Source organism: Mastigoproctus giganteus, chromosome 8 (genome assembly GCF_048544385.1).
Source record: "Mastigoproctus giganteus isolate SK-2022 chromosome 8, ASM4854438v1, whole genome shotgun sequence".
NCBI lineage: Eukaryota > Metazoa > Arthropoda > Arachnida > Uropygi > Thelyphonidae > Mastigoproctus > Mastigoproctus giganteus.
In genome coordinates this window covers 146,520,210-146,540,953 of record NC_143582.1, presented here as the reverse complement: position 1 = coordinate 146,540,953, position 20,744 = coordinate 146,520,210, and the positions used below count along the sequence as shown (strand labels likewise).

The 20,744-nt window shown below is 37.6% G+C and overlaps 1 protein-coding gene across 2 annotated transcripts in view; it reads left to right on the top strand.

Annotated features, from left to right (window-relative positions):
• Window positions 1-20,744, top strand: part of LOC150081901 (homeobox protein Meis1-like) — a 220,998-nt gene that overhangs the window by 17,257 nt on the left and 182,997 nt on the right. For both annotated transcript variants that reach the window (XM_090378974.1, XM_090378973.1), the window contains exon 2: window positions 7,531-7,672. In XM_090378974.1, coding sequence (XP_090235100.1) covers window positions 7,531-7,672 — 142 coding nt within the window. The remainder of the gene's footprint in view (window positions 1-7,530; window positions 7,673-20,744) is intronic.

Genomic DNA, 20,744 nt, shown 5'->3' with positions numbered 1-20,744 from the left:
GTTCCATGGAAATATAGAGGGGAGGAAAAGGAAACTAAAGGCTGTATTTGAACGTTAAAGTTAACTACACGTTAAACCAGAAATGCAAACTTCTAGTACATTGTGTGAAATCCATCTGCCCTATGATTATTATCGATATATGTAAAATGGCTGTTGTTGATGCTAGATACGAAACGTTATCAAGAGAATGAATGCTTTAGCACCGATGTAGAATCCATTACGGAATGTATTAATGTTGTTAACCGGCCACTGTACACACAATACACATACGATAATTGTTGGACTAGCTGTCCTATTACAGTGCCTGCCACCAGATTTCTGTGCTTATCAAACAGTGGTTGAATGTGCTTTGGAAACGGGCTGTCGACGACATATACAAGCACGCTTTGCAGGGATTTAAGTGACCTGGATGGGCGAAAGTGGCGGATTTCTACGAAACATTTCCAAGAGTTGTTTCCAGCATGTTTGATAATCCGGACTACGTCTTCAACTGCTTTTTACCATTCACCATAAAATGAATGGTACTCTTCTGCATAAATAAGGCTTTTTGAAGCGATCTGCATGATGTTGCTCATTTAGATTTAGCTCTAACCACGAAGTTTCTAGAAAGGGGTTTTAATAGTGAAGCGCCCTTTTCTTTTTCCCCCATTAAATACCTTGTTGACTGTAATGAAAAGCTCCAGGTAGGTACAATGCCTTTTGCCAGTTCCAACTTTTTTTCCCATCGCTGTCAAACTCATTTATATGCTTCTAATTAACGCGGATGTTGCCTCATAAACATCCCACTACTTAGGTGGTCCTGTTTTAGAACAGATGTCCTTTGAGAGTTTTCATTTATCTTTTACAACTGCGTAGCTTTCGGACTGAGAATTTTTGAAGAAATTTATTTGATAAACCCAACGGTTTTTCAAATACACTATTTATGTGCGAGAGGAAACAATTTAAAAGGAGGTCAAGATTAAGTACAGAAGAAGGTCTTGTAATATTGTTCATAATAATAGACGTGTTATCTTATACAATATTGTATATATGATATAAAATAATTAATATCATATTGTATATATGTTTGTATATTTCAAACCTCATTTTCGAAATTGGGCTTGGATTGCCAGCTCGATTCATCGAATAACCAAATACTTAGCAGTATGCAAATTAGGGGCAGCCTATATGATCCCCCCACAAATAGTATAATTATAAGTTATCTCCGTTAATTTCAGAATGATCTGAGTTAAAGTATAAAATAATACTAAAGTCTAAGGCGTCGTTCAAACAGAAATGAACTGTCTCCAAATGTGGTTTCCGTTAATAGCTTCCTAATCACTCGAAGACGTGGTAGAAACGATTGTTCATTTAAAAACAGGGGAGGACGTTATTTAAAAATAATAACAAAGACAACATTGGCGAGATGTCTTTTCAATGATTTTTGAGGTCTTGGACGAGAGGGATGCCTGAAATTTTGGGTAGATGAAAAGAATTTCATTTACAGAATACTTTTCGTGTACTCGTATTCATCCATTGAGCAGAAAAGTAATCCTTTCTTAAAGCAGTAATAACCAACTCTCCGCAGACTTCCGTGGAGATTCGTGAGCTGTTTTAAATATAATAAATTATACAGTTTGCTGATTGTCAGTGCATGGTTTTTGATTTTCTTTACTAGAAATTCTGACCTTTAACAGCGGAAAATTTGTAAAACGAGTTAATAAAAACAATTTGATGGGTAGACAAGAGTTTAAAAAAATAAAAAGGGCCCTTGGTAACGAAAAAGTTGAACTACTGTCCTAAAGACTTGTTTAAGGGATGAAAAACACTTTTACTTAGTAAATGAATACTTCATTTACTAATGTGTTACGAATATACAAGACTAAAAGACATTAAAGGTTATATCACTCCCTTTACATTTTACTAATACATAATGCTGTAAGGACTTTACATTGTACGCATCCATCCCGAAATAATCATGTAATTTAGTTTTCCGGAACTGATGACATCGTTTTTTCAGTACGTGATGCTTAATGATGGTCAGATGCAATAAATGAAGATGTTCACTATCACTCTGACGTTCTAACCACGCCATCACCTCAATGTTTTCAAGCGCTTTGTTAATTTCTGATGGTTTTTCCCCCTTACACGGGTCATCCACATTATCTTCTGAGTCCCTGTGTCACCGGCCTTCTGTTTGTTGATTGCCTTCCCCACTGCCCACAGAGGCTGCGATTTCTTCCTTGGTTGGGTAATGAGCAACTGGAACTTCTGCATCCATCTTAATCCAAGTAGCCAGGCCATTTGCTTCAGGACTACCACCAAGAACGTTACAAGTAGCCTTTGTTTCTTGTCCTGAAAATGCTGCTAATTCAGTGTTGTTATTAGTCAACTCGTCTTTTCTAATACATTTTTTCCAGCAGTTTTCAATTTATATTGAGCTTACTTTCTCCCACGCTAATCGAATATTGTATGCAACGTCTTCCAGTGTTAGTGTTTAATGTTTTCAAAAATTCTAGAAATATAATTTCTTAGTTCACCAGCAAGCAGCTCACCACGATAGTAGGCTTTGAGGGACCGAATAATGCCCTGATCCATGGGCTGAATTAGTGCTGTTGTGTTCCTTGGCAGAAATGCGACTCTGGTCTTGCCGTCTTTCGATTTCGGGACATCAGCCGAAGGATGAACTGAGTAGTGATCCGATAATAACAGAGACTTTTTTTCAAGATTTTTGGAAAGCAAGGGGTGTCTCACCGATGGTACAAACTCACTTTTAAACCATGAAGCAAAAACATCACTCGTCATCCAAGAAGCGTTGGAGCTATTTTTATAAATCACAGGTACAGATTTCATGTTGACCTGCTTAAAACACCTGGGACTTCGATTATTTCCGATACACAACGGATTTAGCGTGAATTTTCTGTTTGTTAGTTTTCATGCCCGCTTTGTTGGGTGCCTGTTTAATATTCAGTGACTTGTCGGGAAGAAGTTTATATTGCAGCACTGTTTCGTCACAGTTGTACAAATGTTCATCTGTGAATTCACCATCTCGAATCATTTTACGCAGATATTCACTAAATGCTGCTGTAATGTCACCAAATGCCGATTCGCTACAAGACTAACCTGGGATATCCCGTGACTAGCCTTCCATCTCCAAAGCCACCCTTCAGAAGCATTAGATGTGTCACCATCTCCACCAAGTAGTTTATGAAATTTAAGCGCGCGTGTGTGCTTCCAAAATTACCCCATTTATCGATACTCCTTCACTACGCTTCTGTAGAAACCACTTTCAAGCATTGGTCGACATCACTGTTTTCATAGTCTAGTTTTCTTTCTTTGGAGGCCTCCATCTTCTACAGAGAATGAGCGTAATTCTTCTTCGTCTTTCATTCAACCGCAGATCGTTTCTTCTGGAATTCCGCAATCGCGAAATATACTACATCTTGTTTCGCTACTCTCGATTCTTTCGATAATCTTTAACTCTCTTCAACTGTAATTTTTTTCCCCTTTTGGTGGCCATTACTTTAAGTTCTATTGATTTACTAATTTTGCCGTGTATTTATTTCTGATGCCCTAGAATTTATCGTGTTCTGAGAAAACTAAATCAAAACCAAACTGTCCGGTATAGTACAGAAGAAATCTCTTGTCACTTCGTGTATATTTTTTGTCTAATTTAGGCCTTAGCAGTTTTTGCTATCCTAAGTGTAACTTCTAGTTGAAGAAAGGATATTGGGGATATCCTTTCTTCAACTAGAACTCAACATTTTGAGTTCACCTGAACTGAACATTTATTAATTGTAAAATGATTCAAGTGGATGTACGAGGCAGAGCTTTGGAGTACGTACATTAGTGTTATTTGTTTTTATTTTTGTCAATTGTAGTTAAGTGCATCAATTACTTCCAGCGTTAATGTTTCTGGATCTATCACTTCCTTTTTCCTGGTTAAAAATCATCGCATTAGTTTTCCATGTGGTGTGAAGTAGGTCGAAGGGATGAAATGTTTTGTCTGCATTGTAATATTACATTTTAACGTGTTTTCTTTGCAATAGCGATTCAGAAAGTAATGAAAATTTAACATATATTCATATATTGCGCAAAAAGTGCTTTGTTTTTAATTGGGTATCATCGTAATCTCCATTATTGTCAATTGAAAAGTTGCGGCATTGTATAACTATTTTTATTCCCATCAAGAATCTTTATTTTGCACGAGTGGCTAGGTTTGCATTGACTCCATCTCTTGGTTACCGTCATGAATGCTCCTTCAAATGCTTTGGTTCCAAATAGCTGAAGGAGTGAGATTAGGCTACATTGTGGATGATCTAAGATTTCCAATCCGAGATTCGCAAGATGGTGTCAGTAGTTTCACGTGGTTACACTGAACAGTGGCCATATTGGCTTTCTAGTGACGGGGACTAGAATTACGTTGTAACAAGACTTAGCTATTTAGTTTTGTTGTTCTGATACTTTTCTTGTTCCCCCCCTCCCCCAATACACAACTCACCATACCGCTGTTTCATTTTGCCAAAAATTTCTGAATGGTTTAATCCCTAGTTATTAAAATAAATAAAATAAAAAACCGCAAATTACTGAGTGCTGATGAACCTTTGCCCACACATGCTCGTGCGGACAATTTTAATATTGATTAAATATATTACCATGATAATTAAACATCTATTACCAGATATTTATTTATTATTAAAGGCTTTTTAATGACCATAAATTTTAATCGTAAATAAATTGGTTAAAATTTACGGCCGTTTGTTGCTATTGAATCACTTTTGTATATATGTTTAATACTGCCAAGTAAAATTCATGTTGTTTTATTTCTGTGTATATTGAAGTGTTTTTTATTTGTCTGGAAATTAGTAATAAATGGCTTCGTTAACATCTCAGAAATTTTAGAATTGCTATTATGTGAACATTTATTTTAATTAAGTTATTTTTAAGGATGCCTTCGTCCTGGTTCTGATAACTTTAGCAGGAGTGAGCGACAAACCTAATTGACATGGATTCCACACTGACTGACTTAATTATATGGCAGGAAATTATCACGGTTATAACTCCGGGCTTCAAGAGATGTGACGTCAAATATAAACGAATGATGGCCATACAGGGAAGAGTGAAACGTTATTGACATTTTAAAATCTGTGCATTTCTGATAGGAATATTTCAACCAATTCAGACTTCGTAATAAAATTTCTCATCTGGAGATGAAATGTATTAATTAGTGTTGGATGCAAACAAGATTTTAAGGATCCATCATATGCCAACTTTATTGTTAATAATGTATATAAAAATATATAATGACCAATTATTAAAATCCTCTCCCCTCTTATTTGGAAATCTTACGAAGGATTCATCTATAGGAATTGAACACCGTTAACCTTTAGCACGACCCGCGAGAAACGGAAATAAAGATGGGTTGAATGTAAGGAGTTAAAGTCATAATCAGCAGAATATGAGCTTGACCTGCTAATGTTTCCTTAAGCAACTTCGTATAGATGAACAAGGTATGATGTCGTTACTTATTCTCTGTCCACTCTTCCACGTTGTCTTGTACTGTTTCGGTAATTGAGTGTCCAGAATTAATTATGGTTCTTTCGGTTTGGTTAAGTGTGTCAATCGATCTTGTATTGTATTATTGTCAGTATCCCTCTCTGAGCTGCGTTTTTTCTCTTGAGACTCATTTTACGCGCAAGCGTTTCCTTTGTTTTAGTGGGAATAGAACTAAGATACAATGGAAGGTCATTTACTGCAAGTCGTTCTGTATATCCCTAGGAGAAAGAATTGGGAGGGGGGGGGGGTGGAGTTTCCAAAAATTACTTCAGAACACGTATTTTTTAAAAAAATTAGCTGTTTTTGTGGGTTTGTCCAATCTTTTAAGGATAAAGAACAACTCAAAAGCAAAAGTCACATTTTGTATTTTTCGTTTTTTTTAAAATTCTAACTGAATTCTGTTATTGACTTTTATCGAGTAGCTTAGTGTATGAAGGAATTTGTATTTGCTGAAGTCGCCCTCATTCAAATGGCTATCCATCAGAATTAACTTGATTTATTAATGTTCCTAATTAGAAATGCCAGATTCACTTAAAGACGTTGAACCAAAATGCAGATGAAATTGAATGGATGGGGGCGGAACTTACAGGAGTGAGTATTTTTCATTGGTTTCAATGGAATCTCTTTCAATTGAATAATTAATAATTCCACATTTCTTAAAAAAACAGAATGGTACTTGAAAACACTCGAATTATGTCTGGCAGTTTTATTAATATCGTCATGAGAAAAAAATTAAAATAAACACCAGAAGAAATTCTAAACGAAAAAAGACTTATCAAACATATAAAGTTGAAACTGTCCACCTCTTTGAGCAGAAGGGAAGATTGAAGACCTTGAATCCCTGGGAATATTATATGATTCGTTATTTGATACCCACATATCACAAGGAATTAAGCTAAATCGAAACTATGTACTCATATTCATCATGCCTTTATTGACGTTTAATGCAGATGGTGTCATCTTCATCCACAGTCCCGCTATTTGAAGAAAGGACAGTTGCATCATGAACCTTTTGAAAGGTGAATTCGTATAGAAATATAATATTGGCCCTACCACCGAAATTCAGTTTAAATACTAAAGGCAACCCAAAGTAAGAATAGCCACGTGATTATAATGCTACTGAACTCAACCATACATTAATCTGTATGGCCTGGACTGCCTTGAATGCTAAATCCTGTATTAGCGTGAAAGAATGATACTTCAATTTATTTTTTGTCCCGCTTATCATAAGACTCATTATTCCAAAATACCCTCATGAATCTGCTGAATTTCTTTGGGAGAAAGAACGCAACCATCCTTTTTTGTTTTGTTTTTTTTCTGGGATGGAAGGGAACACGATTATTTCTGCCTAGATGCCTAAAGATAATAATCAGTTGCCAGTGCATAAATAAAACAAACATCTCTCCACAAAACGAAGGAATGGAATTTTTTTTCTTCTCTTTTTCGCTCGGTTGCGAAGTTTTAAAACAAGTGAAATCCATTTAAGTTGTAGCGGAAAGCCCAAATAGTTTTACGCTCGATTAGAGTCTAGATGAGCTTAAAATTTAGCCTGGAACTAGAAGAAAAACTAACAACAATTAATTTCCCTAATGAGGTTACAGTTTTATGGGGGGGAGCTACATGGCCTACTAAACGTTCAATGGGCCGTACGGTACCGAAACTTTTACATAGTTTATCGCAGTAACAATGCAGGTCACTTGTACCGCGATACGGCAGTGTAGCGGCGTGTCAAAAATCAATATTTATGACCGCTCAGCTGTGGCCCCTCGGCCCCCACCTCACCTGAATCCTGGCCGCAGCAGGATGTTTAGTATTCCCGTCACTCGCCTCCTTGCACCGAGCGGCTTTGACGGCTGAACGGACAACAGGACTACGGCATCCTTGCGACCGCCAGCAGCGGCGCCCCGGTGTCGCCACTGGGACTGAACGCACGAGTTGATTAACGTAAAGGAGCTGGAGTCTGAATTTTGTTCTTTGTTGTTTTTCTTGTTACAGTCATCCTCTCTTCCCGCTCCTGGCTCTCATATTTGAAAAATGTGAGCTGGCAACCTGCACGCCCCGGGAACCTGGCATTGCAGGGGGCGACGTGTGTTCCTCAGAGTCCTTCAACGAGGACATCGCCGTCTTCGCAAAACAGGTGCAGTAACTTTTGAATCTAAACTTTATACAACTTTATTTTTGTTGTTGTTATTGTGTTTAGAAGTTTTTTTATTTTTGTAAGAAGAAACGCATTATTATCGCGTTAAATATTGGAGTTTATTTTAATATGTATTAGATCCCGAAATGTTAATTTCTTTTGATAAATATTTCTTAGAAATGAGTGAAGGAAATATGAGAGTTCAAAACTTGAGCCTCAGATCTTCCTGGGATCTCTTTTGGCTATTCAGTTTATATTCTGTTATTTATGTATTGTTTTCTGTGTTAGAAAAATACTTTTTTAAACCATTTTTAAAAGATAAAACGAGATTTTATTCTTGGCATTTCCAATGGCCGATTTAATTCAGTGGTTTGGAAATGTTAGGAAACCTACGCGCAATTTTGAGAATAAACTTGTTTTATATCCGGTGGGGATGACATTAAAATAAAGTCCCATAATAGTTGAAGGAAATACTGTATGATGAGAATAGATGGGAGTCTTTATTCCAGTTACTGCTATTAACACATTTGCTACTTTTTAGGTGTGATTCAAAGATGTACAGTTGACCAAGTCTGTCAGTAAACAAGTTTTTCTTCTTTTTATCGCAATGAATTAATATTAAACAAGAAAAAATGTCCTTCCAAACTGTTGCAGTATATGCAATGCAAAGCACGCCATATTGACATGGGAGGAAATGGAAGAAACCTTAAAAAAATAGCGCGAGAGAGACATCATGGAGAGATATGAAAGAGTTTAGTAATCAAGAATTCCAGTGTTTCTTAGTAAGCGTTTGCAACACACGCGCACACGAATGCGAGTTCAACTCAAGGTGTTTCTACGCCTACAGACACGGCCAACTTTCAGCACAGTTACAGAACCATGAGGACGACCTTGAAGTAACTAAACCCCCTTCCCCCCCCCCCTTAAGTGGAGCTCGGTAACTCAGTACAAGCGGAGGCTGGTACTAAGAGTGGCTGTAACGCTTCCCACAAATCCCTGGGCAGGAGAATGAAGGGCTTTGGACACAACTCCAGGAGAGAGGGTTCACCTGCACGTGCAAGGTACATTTGAGTGATGAGGATATTATAGCCTACTAGAAGCATCAGTTGTGGTGATGAAGAAAAAAATAAAGAAGGCTAATGCTACATTTTATTAGAATAACTAAGATTTTTGGAATATTTTGTCTCCTTCCCATTTCTAGTTGAAATATCCTCTTTAGAGATGGTTTTCCTGATTAAGCTCCCTTTGTCATAAATTTGACAGCATGAGGATACTCTGTGGCAGGTCGCGGGCCCTGGTTAACGAATTCCACGGAATCTTTTTCTGTATTGATTAGGGTTGTTAAATTACGCAGAACTGGAAATTTTCAACCAATTTTACAAAGGAACTTTCACTGTTAATCTCCTGCACAATTGTGAAGTTTTGTTATACTGTATATAGGCTATGAAGAAATATTTGGTTGAAGACACCGTTCCTAATGTGATACGCAGAAAGATTCATTCTTATTCTTTTTATTTTTCTCCTGGGAGTTGCAGTAATTTTTTCCTTCCCTCTCTGGAGTTTCTTGACGCTTGGCTTCCCATATATTCCCTGATAGTATGAGAAAGAAGACTTGTTTTTGAGTAAAAGATTCCCTTTACTTCTTTGCAGATATTCAGGGAATCTGTTAATCTAAAGAAATAATCACGATGACTAAGTTAATGTTGTTATCGTGTAAAGTCTGGAAGTTTCCGGGTGTTTAATCAAAGGAACAGATCATATTTTTAATTTTAAGCCTTTTACTTTATTTATGCAGTGGAACTTTGAAAGTTTGTTTCGCGTATATTTTATTAATTTGCTAAAGAGATTAAAAGCAGCAGAATATGTAGAAATTTTTTCATATTTTTTAGTAGAAAACAACAATATACCTAACGCTAGATTTAATCCACAGTTAAGTTTCCTCATTGCGTTACGATGTTTTGAAGTAAAGCAATGATTTATCTATTTTGTTACTATTTCTTTGTTTCTGTCGCAACCGACTCACTGCAGACTTTAAACAGCTGTTGAAATCACTGAATAAAATCTCTATTTCTTAACATCTGTCTTCGGTGATCTAGTACGCTATTAAGGACTATCTTACGTGGGTTCTGATGGATGTATTTCACCTTGAGATAAAGAAACACGTAAACACAACAGACCAAAATGACTGAACCACTAGCAATACCACACCAATAATAGCAACAACATTGAGAAACCATTCTGGTTGTATCGCATCATGATATTTATTGTCTAAGTAATAAAGAGTAACGCCAAAATCCCCAAAGCATTGATAAATAAAGTGACTGAAACGAACACCAGCAACATTCACAGGTTGTTTGGTATGTTTCCATTTTAACTCGTCCTGCATGTGGACAGAGTTAAGATATAATGGATAACACAGCAATGTTCTACGATATTAATAATTTAATTTATTCTGTAAAGTATTTCGCATTGCAATCCATGCAAAAACATTAGTTAGAGATCTATGCCATCCCCTGGACCATTGCCGCACAACAGTTAGCGATAAATAACAGAAACGTGACTGGTTGGGTTACATATCATCAAGGATTGTCACAGATCTCGTAATGTAAGGCTGATTAATCATATTTTTGAGAGAATGTGCTTCTTCGTGGATTATTAATGGAAAGAGAGCAGACCTTTCTCATTCATTTTACTCGACACTTTCAATCAGTACTTTATTCACCTCAATCAGATCTCCCTCCTTAATGTCTAGTTGTCAAACTTCGCACTCATCACTAACCTGGTTGCCCTTCTTTGAACCCTCTCCGCAATTTCTGGAGAAGGTCCAAGGAAGAACCAGACCTGCAATATTCCAAATGCTCTCTAACTATAGTCTTGCCCCCTACTAGCAATGGTCCTATAAATCATGGACAGAACAGGACACCATGTGTCTTCCTAGCCGCCTGTTTACACTGCGTGATAGAAGGTCATTACGTTAGCTGCCATCTTCTCTCTCATTCCGTTTATATACCTTTCACCCACATAATTCGTGGTACCGACTATTTACCTAAGTAGTGTCTTTCTTGGACCAACAGTCTGACGAGAAGGGTTGGAATTGTAGCGTGAATGTGCGTCGCGCCAATGAATGACCTTGGCCTGCCTGAAGAATTTCTCTCTACTATATCAAGGCATATTTATTTATTTGCGGACATGGTGAAGACACAGTAGACACTTTATATATCCGAACGCTGGCAGTTTCTGCTTGCAGTGTTCTTCTACATTTAACAATCATTGAGTTGCATTCGTTACTGATTATTAATACGGTAGAATCTTGTCAGTTTAACGATCATTATGTAAAGTGCAGTTTACAATGAGTTATTGTAGCAGTAAAAGTCCAAGGAACTTTTTTTTGGAAGGTCCTATTCATCAAGTAATCCATTCAAAAAGTTTTGAGTATCATTTCTGTCGATTTTTGTTACCATTAAAACAATATAACCTCCACCGCCCATAACACGCATCTCGAAAATCTCAACTATCAATTAATAGGCTAGTCCAAACTACTTCAGGAAAAACCCGCTTGTTCCCACCCCTCAGCAGTTCCTGTCCTCAATGAATACTTCAGTTCTCGAGAATAGTTGCCCTTTTAAGAAAAGGCAACATAAATCACCAAACAGCTGGCCAGCAATAAACATAACAGAACTCTTGTCTTCTTTTGGCTTTATCGAGAACCCCCATGCAAGAAGGAAACTCTTCCCTGTCATTCAAACATATTCAATGTAAAAATACTCCTGAGCAGAACCCATACAATAACACAAAGCAAGTATGCTATTTTTATGTAGCGCGGTTCTTTGCAAAGGATAGCCCTTAAGCATATGCACAATGATTTATCCATCAAAATAGTGTAAAGGAAAGAATACGCAAAGTCAGGTGTGGCTTAGAGGGAGTGAAAAGGTTAAACTGTGCGGTTTGCACTGCATTGCCCACAGAATCGATCATAAAGCAGATTTAGCATACTATAGCGACTACTTAAAGTATTTTGTATATTCCACGTATTTACCAAAACTAACTGTATTAAAATAATTACTTCGATATAGTTAGTTTTAATCGGATCCAGTTATAACTGGACAGCATCCATAAACATGTTCCCTTAATGTATAAAAACATACAATCCAGTATATTCATAAGTTCATTAGGCAAAGATTGTTTTAGAAGTGTAGATTAATGCAGGATTTTTCCTCGAAAACCATATTTCTCTATCCTCCAAAGATCAATGTTCTTGTCATTGACAAATGTGATCGAGAGATGGACGTATTTGCGCTGTTTGCTGGGCAGTCGTTATTCTATTCTTCTTAGGTAACGTGGCGAATCTATGGATGTCTGGAGCATCTACTCTTCCCTTTATGTTTAGCGAGGGTGACGATGTTTCGAGTGGTAACAATAAGCATCCATGGGGTTGTTTCCGAGAGAGAGAGCCTCTTTGGGGATGATGGGGGGGGGGAATTTCCAATTATTCTATTCATCCACCTTAGTGTACAATACATCGTCCTGCAGTACTGGATGGTAGCGCTGATCCCCAAATCTTATACTGCGATGCATAATAGCTGAATGAAGAAGTTTCTATCACAATTTCATTCAGCTATTTTTTATTTATTTATTTAATTCAGGTTACCCTAGAAGTTACATTCACCTCAAGACAGAAATCAAATGCTATGAGGGTAAACACAACTATAACATAGCAATATACTGAGTAATATAAAAGATACAGATACAAAGGCGAAGACAGATTATGTTCAATACACATTCAGCGTCTGTCCAAGAAGATGCCTGCAAGATGCTGTAGGCCCACTGGAACAGGAGAAGGAGCCCAGATCATTCTCTAGTACAGAAGCCACGTAGAGCGATGATAAAAGGAAAAGTCTAAGATTGCTTAGGCTCCTTAAATCTCCTCAAATTTCCTCAGGGTTGATGTTTAAGTCATTCAGGAGTCATTTGCTGGGAATTTTGACTCAGCAAGCTGATTTGGTTGAGGGTAGGTCGGATCACAGATGTTTGCCGGTTGCTTATTCTTCTGTTATTCTTGGGCAATATGATGAGCATCTAGTCTACCCGAAATGAGCTTAGAGAGGGTAATTATGTTGTGATTGGGGATGATATGTTTCCAAGGGGTCATTCCATGCATCGAATGTGGTATAGACCTTGAGATAGTAAGGGAACGTCCTGAAGTCCTATTGAGGGATCGAAGAAGCCAATATTCAATCCTCAAGAACTGCCGCAAGTAGGTTGGAGGGGCAGAGGACCCAATTTTCAATGCGTAGAGTGCCACCGATACCACACAAGTTCGGACAAACCTAGTTACCAGCTTGCTATTGCCGTAACCCACCAATTCCTGTCGAGCTGACCAAAGGGCTGCGGAGAATTTTTCTAGCTTCCTTGAAGTGCTCCTGGAAAGACAGATTTAAATCTCAGACCAAGCCTTCTGAGGTTTACAAGTTTAATTCGATGTCCATTTATAGAGATATGCATTGGGTTTAATCTTCTCCTCTCCTCTTTATAAACGTCATCAGGACAGATTTTTTGGAATTTAGCTCAAGACCAATCTATTGAAGAAAGCTTACCTCAGAGATTTGTTTTGTTGCAGCTCTTTGAATAGAGAGCGCTTGTTTCGGCTGATCCGAATTAATGAAGAGCTTCAGATCGTCGGCGTACGATGTCATGTTTTGGAAATTTGCTGGCAGAGGTTCCAAAGCTGCTGAAATAACACCAACCTGTGGAACCCCTCTGAATAAAGTAAAGGATCGCGAGAGACCATTGTGCTCAACAAGGAGTCGTCCTTCCTGCAAAATTTTGAGTACAGAGAGGAGGTTATCGGAGATCTTGAAGTAGTTCTTTAGGATGTAAGTAAGATGTAATGGAAATCCTATCTATGCGGATTTAACGTCAAGGTAAATTATGTCGAGCTGCATTCGAGAATTCAAGCTTCCTGTATGGGAAACAACGTTTAAAGGAGATTGGTGGTAGTAGATTCCCAGGGATAACGTTGTGAAGGTGGCAAGGTCTGTGATGAAAACAGTGTTCAATAAGTTCCGCTAAGATTGTCTTTTCAAAAACTTTAAGGAACTATCGTTCACTGCAATATAAGAAACGTATGTTATGAACATTTCTACGATTTTCTAATGCATGTTGTTGCTCGTCCTTCATTATACTCCATGATGCAGCAAAATGAGTTGTGCTGCCTTACAGAGACGCTAATCGAGGCGATTTTGAATGACAGCACAGCGTAAGCTGCAATTTCTGCATAAATTAGAAATTGCTGAAGCGTGTATGTTCACTTATATTTACTCTTTTTGAAACATTAATACAATTTGTAGCACATGTTGTTCCCTTCCCAATGAATTGCACATTTATATATTCCATGTGTATATGTAATAAAATATGAATATTACAGTATTTTATCAAGGTGTAAATAGGTAAGAGATTGCGAGTTACATCCTCACACTAAATTGCGAGTGAGATACTCGCAATTTAGTATGAGGATGGGACATATTATACGTATAATTTACAAAATTTATATATGATTGTAGTTTGTAGCTCATGTTGGTAGGTAATTTCAAGATCCATTTCTTGGAATTGCCATGTTGTAAGTAGTAAGGAATCGTCCCAATTTCTTGAAGGTGAAAGAAGATACTTGTTGATATTAGATTTGAATTTTTATAGATGTAATTTTCATGAAATACCTATGAAGAGAAGCTGTTCCAAAAACAGAAGTTCAAGAGATAAGTGAGGAAGAATAAATTTGGTTGGTTCTGTGAGTTCGAAGATGGACAATAAATGGATGCTGACCGGTTGTGATACGTTTTCGAACTGGTTTTGAAGAGAGGGGAAATTATAGAAGCCAATATAGAGAAACAGGAATGCAGGAAAAAACAGAACGTCTATGAGACAAGTGGTAGTGGAGAAACTTTATAAGAAATGAATCATTAATTAACCTAACTGCTCTCCTTTTAATGGAGTCTAGATGCATGAAAGAGGTTCTGGCGGCACCTCTCCAGATGTGAGAACAGTATTCCATGAGCGGGGATGATCTGTTTAGAAGAAATGTAAAGCCAACAATTTTTTATATGCAGAGGCATATCAGTGAGTGCCATCGAAGATAAGCATATGAAACAGAATAATCTTTTTTGCAATATATTAAACAGAACTAAAATTTAGGAGGGTTGAAATTAAGTAAGTTATCTTTGTCCCATTGAAAAAATTACTTAGAAATCAGGATTTAAGGAATAAATGGTAGATTACGAGCTCTGAGTTCTGGTCAGTATGACCCAGCTTCATTCTAAACCACGAAAAGCAAATTCCACAATGTCATCTCCTCTTCCTCTGCGCTCTATTGGGATATCGCACTGTAGTAACATTCTTCAGCCGCCAGACCCGAAATATATGTAGCATTGCTTGCCTTTTCACAGAATCTCCTTATGTCATTCCAAGAACGATGAGCATGCGCCGCTTCAAGCGACGTTTGGCCTCATTGAGATTATGGTAAGTGTGTGAGCTGGAGCTCTACCTTGGAAATCAAGTATGGATAGAGGACGCACTTGTGGCTACTACTATTGATGCTTGAAGAGATGAACTAGCTTTCGAGAGCCGCCGTACATAAACAGACTACTGATGCTTCAACGTCACCGCTTGTAGAGAGGACTGCCGAAAGAACACCCTTTTCAGGGATAGTCGATTCCTCGTCCAGTCTGCCTGCAGGTCGTTTCTTGATTGTTGTTTAAATCCTTCGTTCTTCCATCTTTTCAGCCAAGTTTACTTTCAAAGGATAATAGATGGCATAATAGATGGCATTATGTCTGTTCATTGTACCTTCATTCATCAATTGCTGGATTCCACGCCAGGTCTCTTAAATCTTTGAACTGAGGCCAGCAGACAACTTAAAAGGCTTTCCGTGACGCTATAGTGGTTTCGGTACTTGTCACTCGTTTGGAGGCCTGGATTCAATTCCCATTGACAACTGGAAGAATTTCTAAAATCCACATCAGTCGACGGCTACAGTTAGCCGATCTCAAGCAGAGGAAATAATTTAAAAAAAATTTTTTTTGTATGCCTTCTGGATTTTTCAGCCCGCACCACGTGCATCTCACCATATTTGCGTGGGCTGACTGAAACCGTGAATCGCACTTGTACAGACATAACCTCCAAGGGCGCAATATGTGGCCTGAGTCGCTGATGTTCCTAAAACCCAACCAACCAGTTAGCAACTTAAAAGGAGGGGAAAATAAAAGAAAAACACTTACTGTATAGACAACACGATTTTATTTAAGCGTCCAATACATTAAAATTGTTGTAAATACATGAAAAAGTTGATTTATTTTTGAAAATCACAATGGCAATAAATTTTATTGGTGTATGAAGTTACGTACAATATTTCGAAAAAGTATCCTTGTACTAGAAAAGTAAGATTGGTTGGTTTTTGTAGTATGATACTTTGATGACCGTAATTCCAGTGCAATATTTCTTCAAGAATCAATGACTTCCATTTCTAGCAAAATAGTCTTGCTTAGAAACGTTCGAAATCCGACCAGCAGTATATCAACTTCTAATGTCATATTGAAAAGCTTAGAAATGAATGCTACTTCAAATTTTAAAAGACGAAAAGCAATCCTTTATTCAAAGTCATTATATAATTTATCATGGGCATTCAACAGATCAAATAGGTTTCAATAATGGCCCGTCAGGTCTCTTTTCAAGAGAAGAGAACAAATCTGTTGTGAAACATAACTTTGTCCTGGGAATGTTATGTAATTCATTATAATATGATATTTCAAGAAGAGCAGTTCATTACTAATATAAGGTTCTTTGAGGATGGTTTGCGACTGGAACTTTCTTCCCAGAGCATTTCGTACATGCTCGATAAATTCAGGTCTGAGTGCCTCACTGGCTCACTATTTTCAGAAATAAGCTCACTCTGAAGGAAGTCCTCCTGAATTGCACTCTATGGGAAGGGAGTATTTTCGTCAGATGAAATTGGGGACACTGTACCGAAAAAAAGTGGCAGATTCAAGAATTTCATCCCTATCCGTGTGAGAAGTCAGTTCTCTTTGAAGATGTGCAGTTCCGTTGGCCCTGCCAGACCAACACTCCCTCCCCGTATGAGGATACGTCGAAACTCTGACTAGAATGCGCTTCATTGGGTTCGAGTCCCATCGCAGACTAGAGAAATTTCTAAAGGCTTGGTCATTCGGGGCTGTAGTTAGACGATCTCAGTAGGGTTTTCTCCGTGAGTTATTCCAGGATTTTCAGCCCTCAAAACATGCAAATCGGCCCGTGAACATATGCTTGTACAGTCATAATGGACAAAGCGCAATATGGTTTAAGTTGCTAATCGCCTAAAGCCGTCGTATAATAACGACAAAAATGACAACTATACTTCAGTAAGTAATAGTTAATTGATAAACAAATTTTGGCTGTTATTCCACTATTCTACGAGAAACATGAATTCATATTTTTCAACTGGCTGTTGCTCTCCGTACTTCATTTTATTTATTCTTTTCCTAAACGTACCACAAATAGTAGATATGTTACTCCAGAGAAGTTAAGCCTATGATGCGGCAATATTTTATCTATAAACAGTTAGTTTGCTGTTTCCGGAAGATAAAAACTGCGCAACCCTCGTCTGAGGCTAATTGACTCAGCTACGTTGTGAAAAATAAAAAAAAATCCCATAAAAATTCCTCATTATTGACAGGATTCGAACTCGGGCTTTTCAATACCAGGTGTAAGAGGACGGTGTTTACCACTGTGCCATCTTGATGGCCCAGTGGTACGCTTCCCGTAGTGGGAACAGCTGTCCTACTGGATACTTTAGGTGGCAGCTGCCACTGACTGTCTTCCACTCAGATTGAGGACAGCTGTACCGTTTTCAGATCTGTGATTGCAGACCTCAGAATTGTACCATTTTTGAAAATTGTACATTATTGCACTGCACCGTTCTTCGTGGGAAGAACGGTGCAGTGCTTGGAAACATTGACAAGAAGGTGCAAACTGAATTGTTTGCTCCTGTGCATCTATTTCTGTTCCTTATTGTGATCAAGGAATGAGGACCGAAATAGCTGTTCTTTACAGAAGGCCCAAAATCGGCTATTTGTAACTACACCATTCAGTCTAAGAAGATCGACATTTGCAGTTGAGTTCGGATAAAGCGATAACTAGATTTGTATAAGCTAATTAACAGCCCCGTCCAGAGTAGTCTTCTGTGATGAATTCGGCTTGTTAGTCAGACCAAGGCGTTCAAGACCTTGTACCTTTTCTAAATTGGGGTGACCTTTATATCTTCAATTTCTTTGTATTTGCGCACTATCTTTGTAGTATTGATCAGTCCCATGAAATTTTATTAGTAATTTGTCGTGGGAAATGCCTTCTCCCATTAGAAATGTAATCCAGGCTTGCTTCGTTTTAACTTTAATAGTACGTCTCCTTGGATTTCTTATGATTGATCTCGGGCTCTGCTACACGCATTTCCCTCCTTTTTTTTTGCTATATTCTACATCATATCTCTAATAAAAATCTATCAGCAAAATGGATTTGTGTGTATTTAGAGATTAGTCTTTTTATTTCTGCCTGATTATGTCTAATAATTCTAACTATATACGCTATAAGAAGAACTTAGGGAATTCAAATTCTCAGTGGAGTTATTATTATTATTTTTTTCAATTAATTAAAAATCTTTTGTTCATGCATCATGTACCACTAAATAGGAAATGCAGGAACTTATTTTTTTTTTCCACCACTGCAGCCAAGACTCCATTAGTCGCGAATGTAAATGAATCTGAATTGTGAAGGTTGCGAGGACATACTGTAAATGATATCCTCACTTGTGGCCACTTCTTTTACAGGGTATTTATCACGGAGGAGATGAACTAACGTTCCGGAGATTCCCCAAATAAGACACAACACATGTCCATACTCTAAATGATAATTTCGGCAGTTATAAATAGCCTCCTGCTTTCCTCCATTACTCGAACTAAGCTGAATAAATTGCATATTATCAGTAGCAGAGGCTATGAAAACTGGTTCTCGTAGACGTCTGACGTAGGGGATCTGTCTGACAACACCATACTTTACTTGGTGTAACGAAGGTGTTCTCATACTCTTATATATGAGATAAGGGTGAAGAGTTTCGTTATAGTATATCCAGGAGGGGGAAGAGAAAGGTGTATGTATATTAAGCTAAGACCATTGAGGCGTCAGTATATTGTCTACAAGTTGCATATGGTTAATTTGCCTATTTGTTGGATTAAATCCCAGTTTCCTGGAGCGAAAAACCATGCTACCTCTTCTGAGAACGACTAATTCAGCCACGTTGTGAAAAAAAAAAAACCCCCATAATTGACAAAATTTGAACCCAGACCTTTTCCACCTTGTGTGGGGTTAATATATCCCCTATGCTACGAGAGAGATGAATATCATGCTGTCATTCTTCTTATCAAAGGCTTCTGAAAGAGACCAGAATTTGTATGGTAAGATGAATCGCAACAAAGGGAAGATTACAGTGGAGGTATGTTCAGTGCCACTTAACCATTGGACTAAATGGTCTATAGACCAGGAACCCAAAGTCTATCCTGATATTATAACTTAAAATATAATTAGTGCTACTCACTGAGAATCTGTATTCCACCGATTATAAGAGGACGCATAGTGTTATTACTCAAGGATGCCGAAATTTCTTAAGAGTGCCCTGTCTAAGTCGTAGTCCAAACGATTCTGAGAAGTAGAACAAAAATATCTTAGAGCAAGAAAGTGGGATTGTCTCATTATGAGTGACTTTAAACTAACTCTTACAGATCGGAAATTACGGATGGGAAATACGCCATGTGCAAAAAGTTTTTTGAACCATCTGGATGATCGTTATTTATTCGAGCATGTCAGAGAAAGTATAAGGGGTTCTGATATCCTCGACCTGGTTCTCGACAAGGATTCTGACTACATCAAAAACTTTAAAGTGTAGTACTCAATTTTATAACATTGTGAGTAGTGACCACAATGTTATGGAAATGGAAAAAGATCCAGAGAGAATTTCTGCGGTGATGAAATAAAAGACGGGCACTTCAATTTCAAGATCAATCTTCTATCTCAATCAATTGAAATCTTCAATTTTAATTTGCATTCGGTCCAGAAACAAGTGATGAACTACAGACTAATAAATCTGACCTCGATGGTTGGTAAAATCATGGAATGTGTGGTTATGGTACTGTTACGATATACAGGATCATCTCAAGAGGAATGGTGTCCTTAATGGATCGCAACATCCACAAGTCAAAGAAACAACTTCGACATTGTTTAACTTGACATCAGGGCTGTTATATGAAGTGGAGAAACTTGGGATTACGGGCTGGTTAAAAGATAGAAAGAGGCAATCATAAATGGAAACTCTTCAGAGTGGACCAGTGTAGTATGTGGGGTTCCTCAAGAATCGGTGCTGAGGCCTCTTCTACTTCTAATTTTTTTTCTTGAATGGTATTGACGAATAGGGAAACTTTCAAAGTTTTTCTGATGATTTGTGGACTTTATGAATGTTTCCCTAGTGTATATAATTTGAAGGGGGGGGGGGTAGTGGTATAAAATTAAGAGAGAATAATTTATGTTAAAGTACACTAAATTGCTAAATACGGTGCTGTTTCTTGTATTCTTTCGATCTTGTGAACTCCTCTGACCGTGTGATCGTTCCCAGAGTATAAACAGAAAACTTATTAATTTATTTAAATGTCCACAGTGTCTCCAAAGAGAGTGCAAATCAGATATAAGCGTTTTGTCATATTGGAAAACATTTTTCCAAGGCAGCCACAGTACTTTTTCTTCTTTTAATTAGTTTTATAAATATTTGCTCTTCGGAATTTTGCAAAAGCATTAAATAATAACTGAATAATATTAAATTCGTTTAATTTAATAATTACAATAGGGACAACGAAAGATTATGCATACCATTTCCTTCTTCCTAACTCACACAGACTGACACGCGCAGAAGTGATTGTCCATAGTGAAGAATAATAAGGTAATTATAGAAGCGACGGTTTGTGATCTACGAAAAGCCATTTCCGGT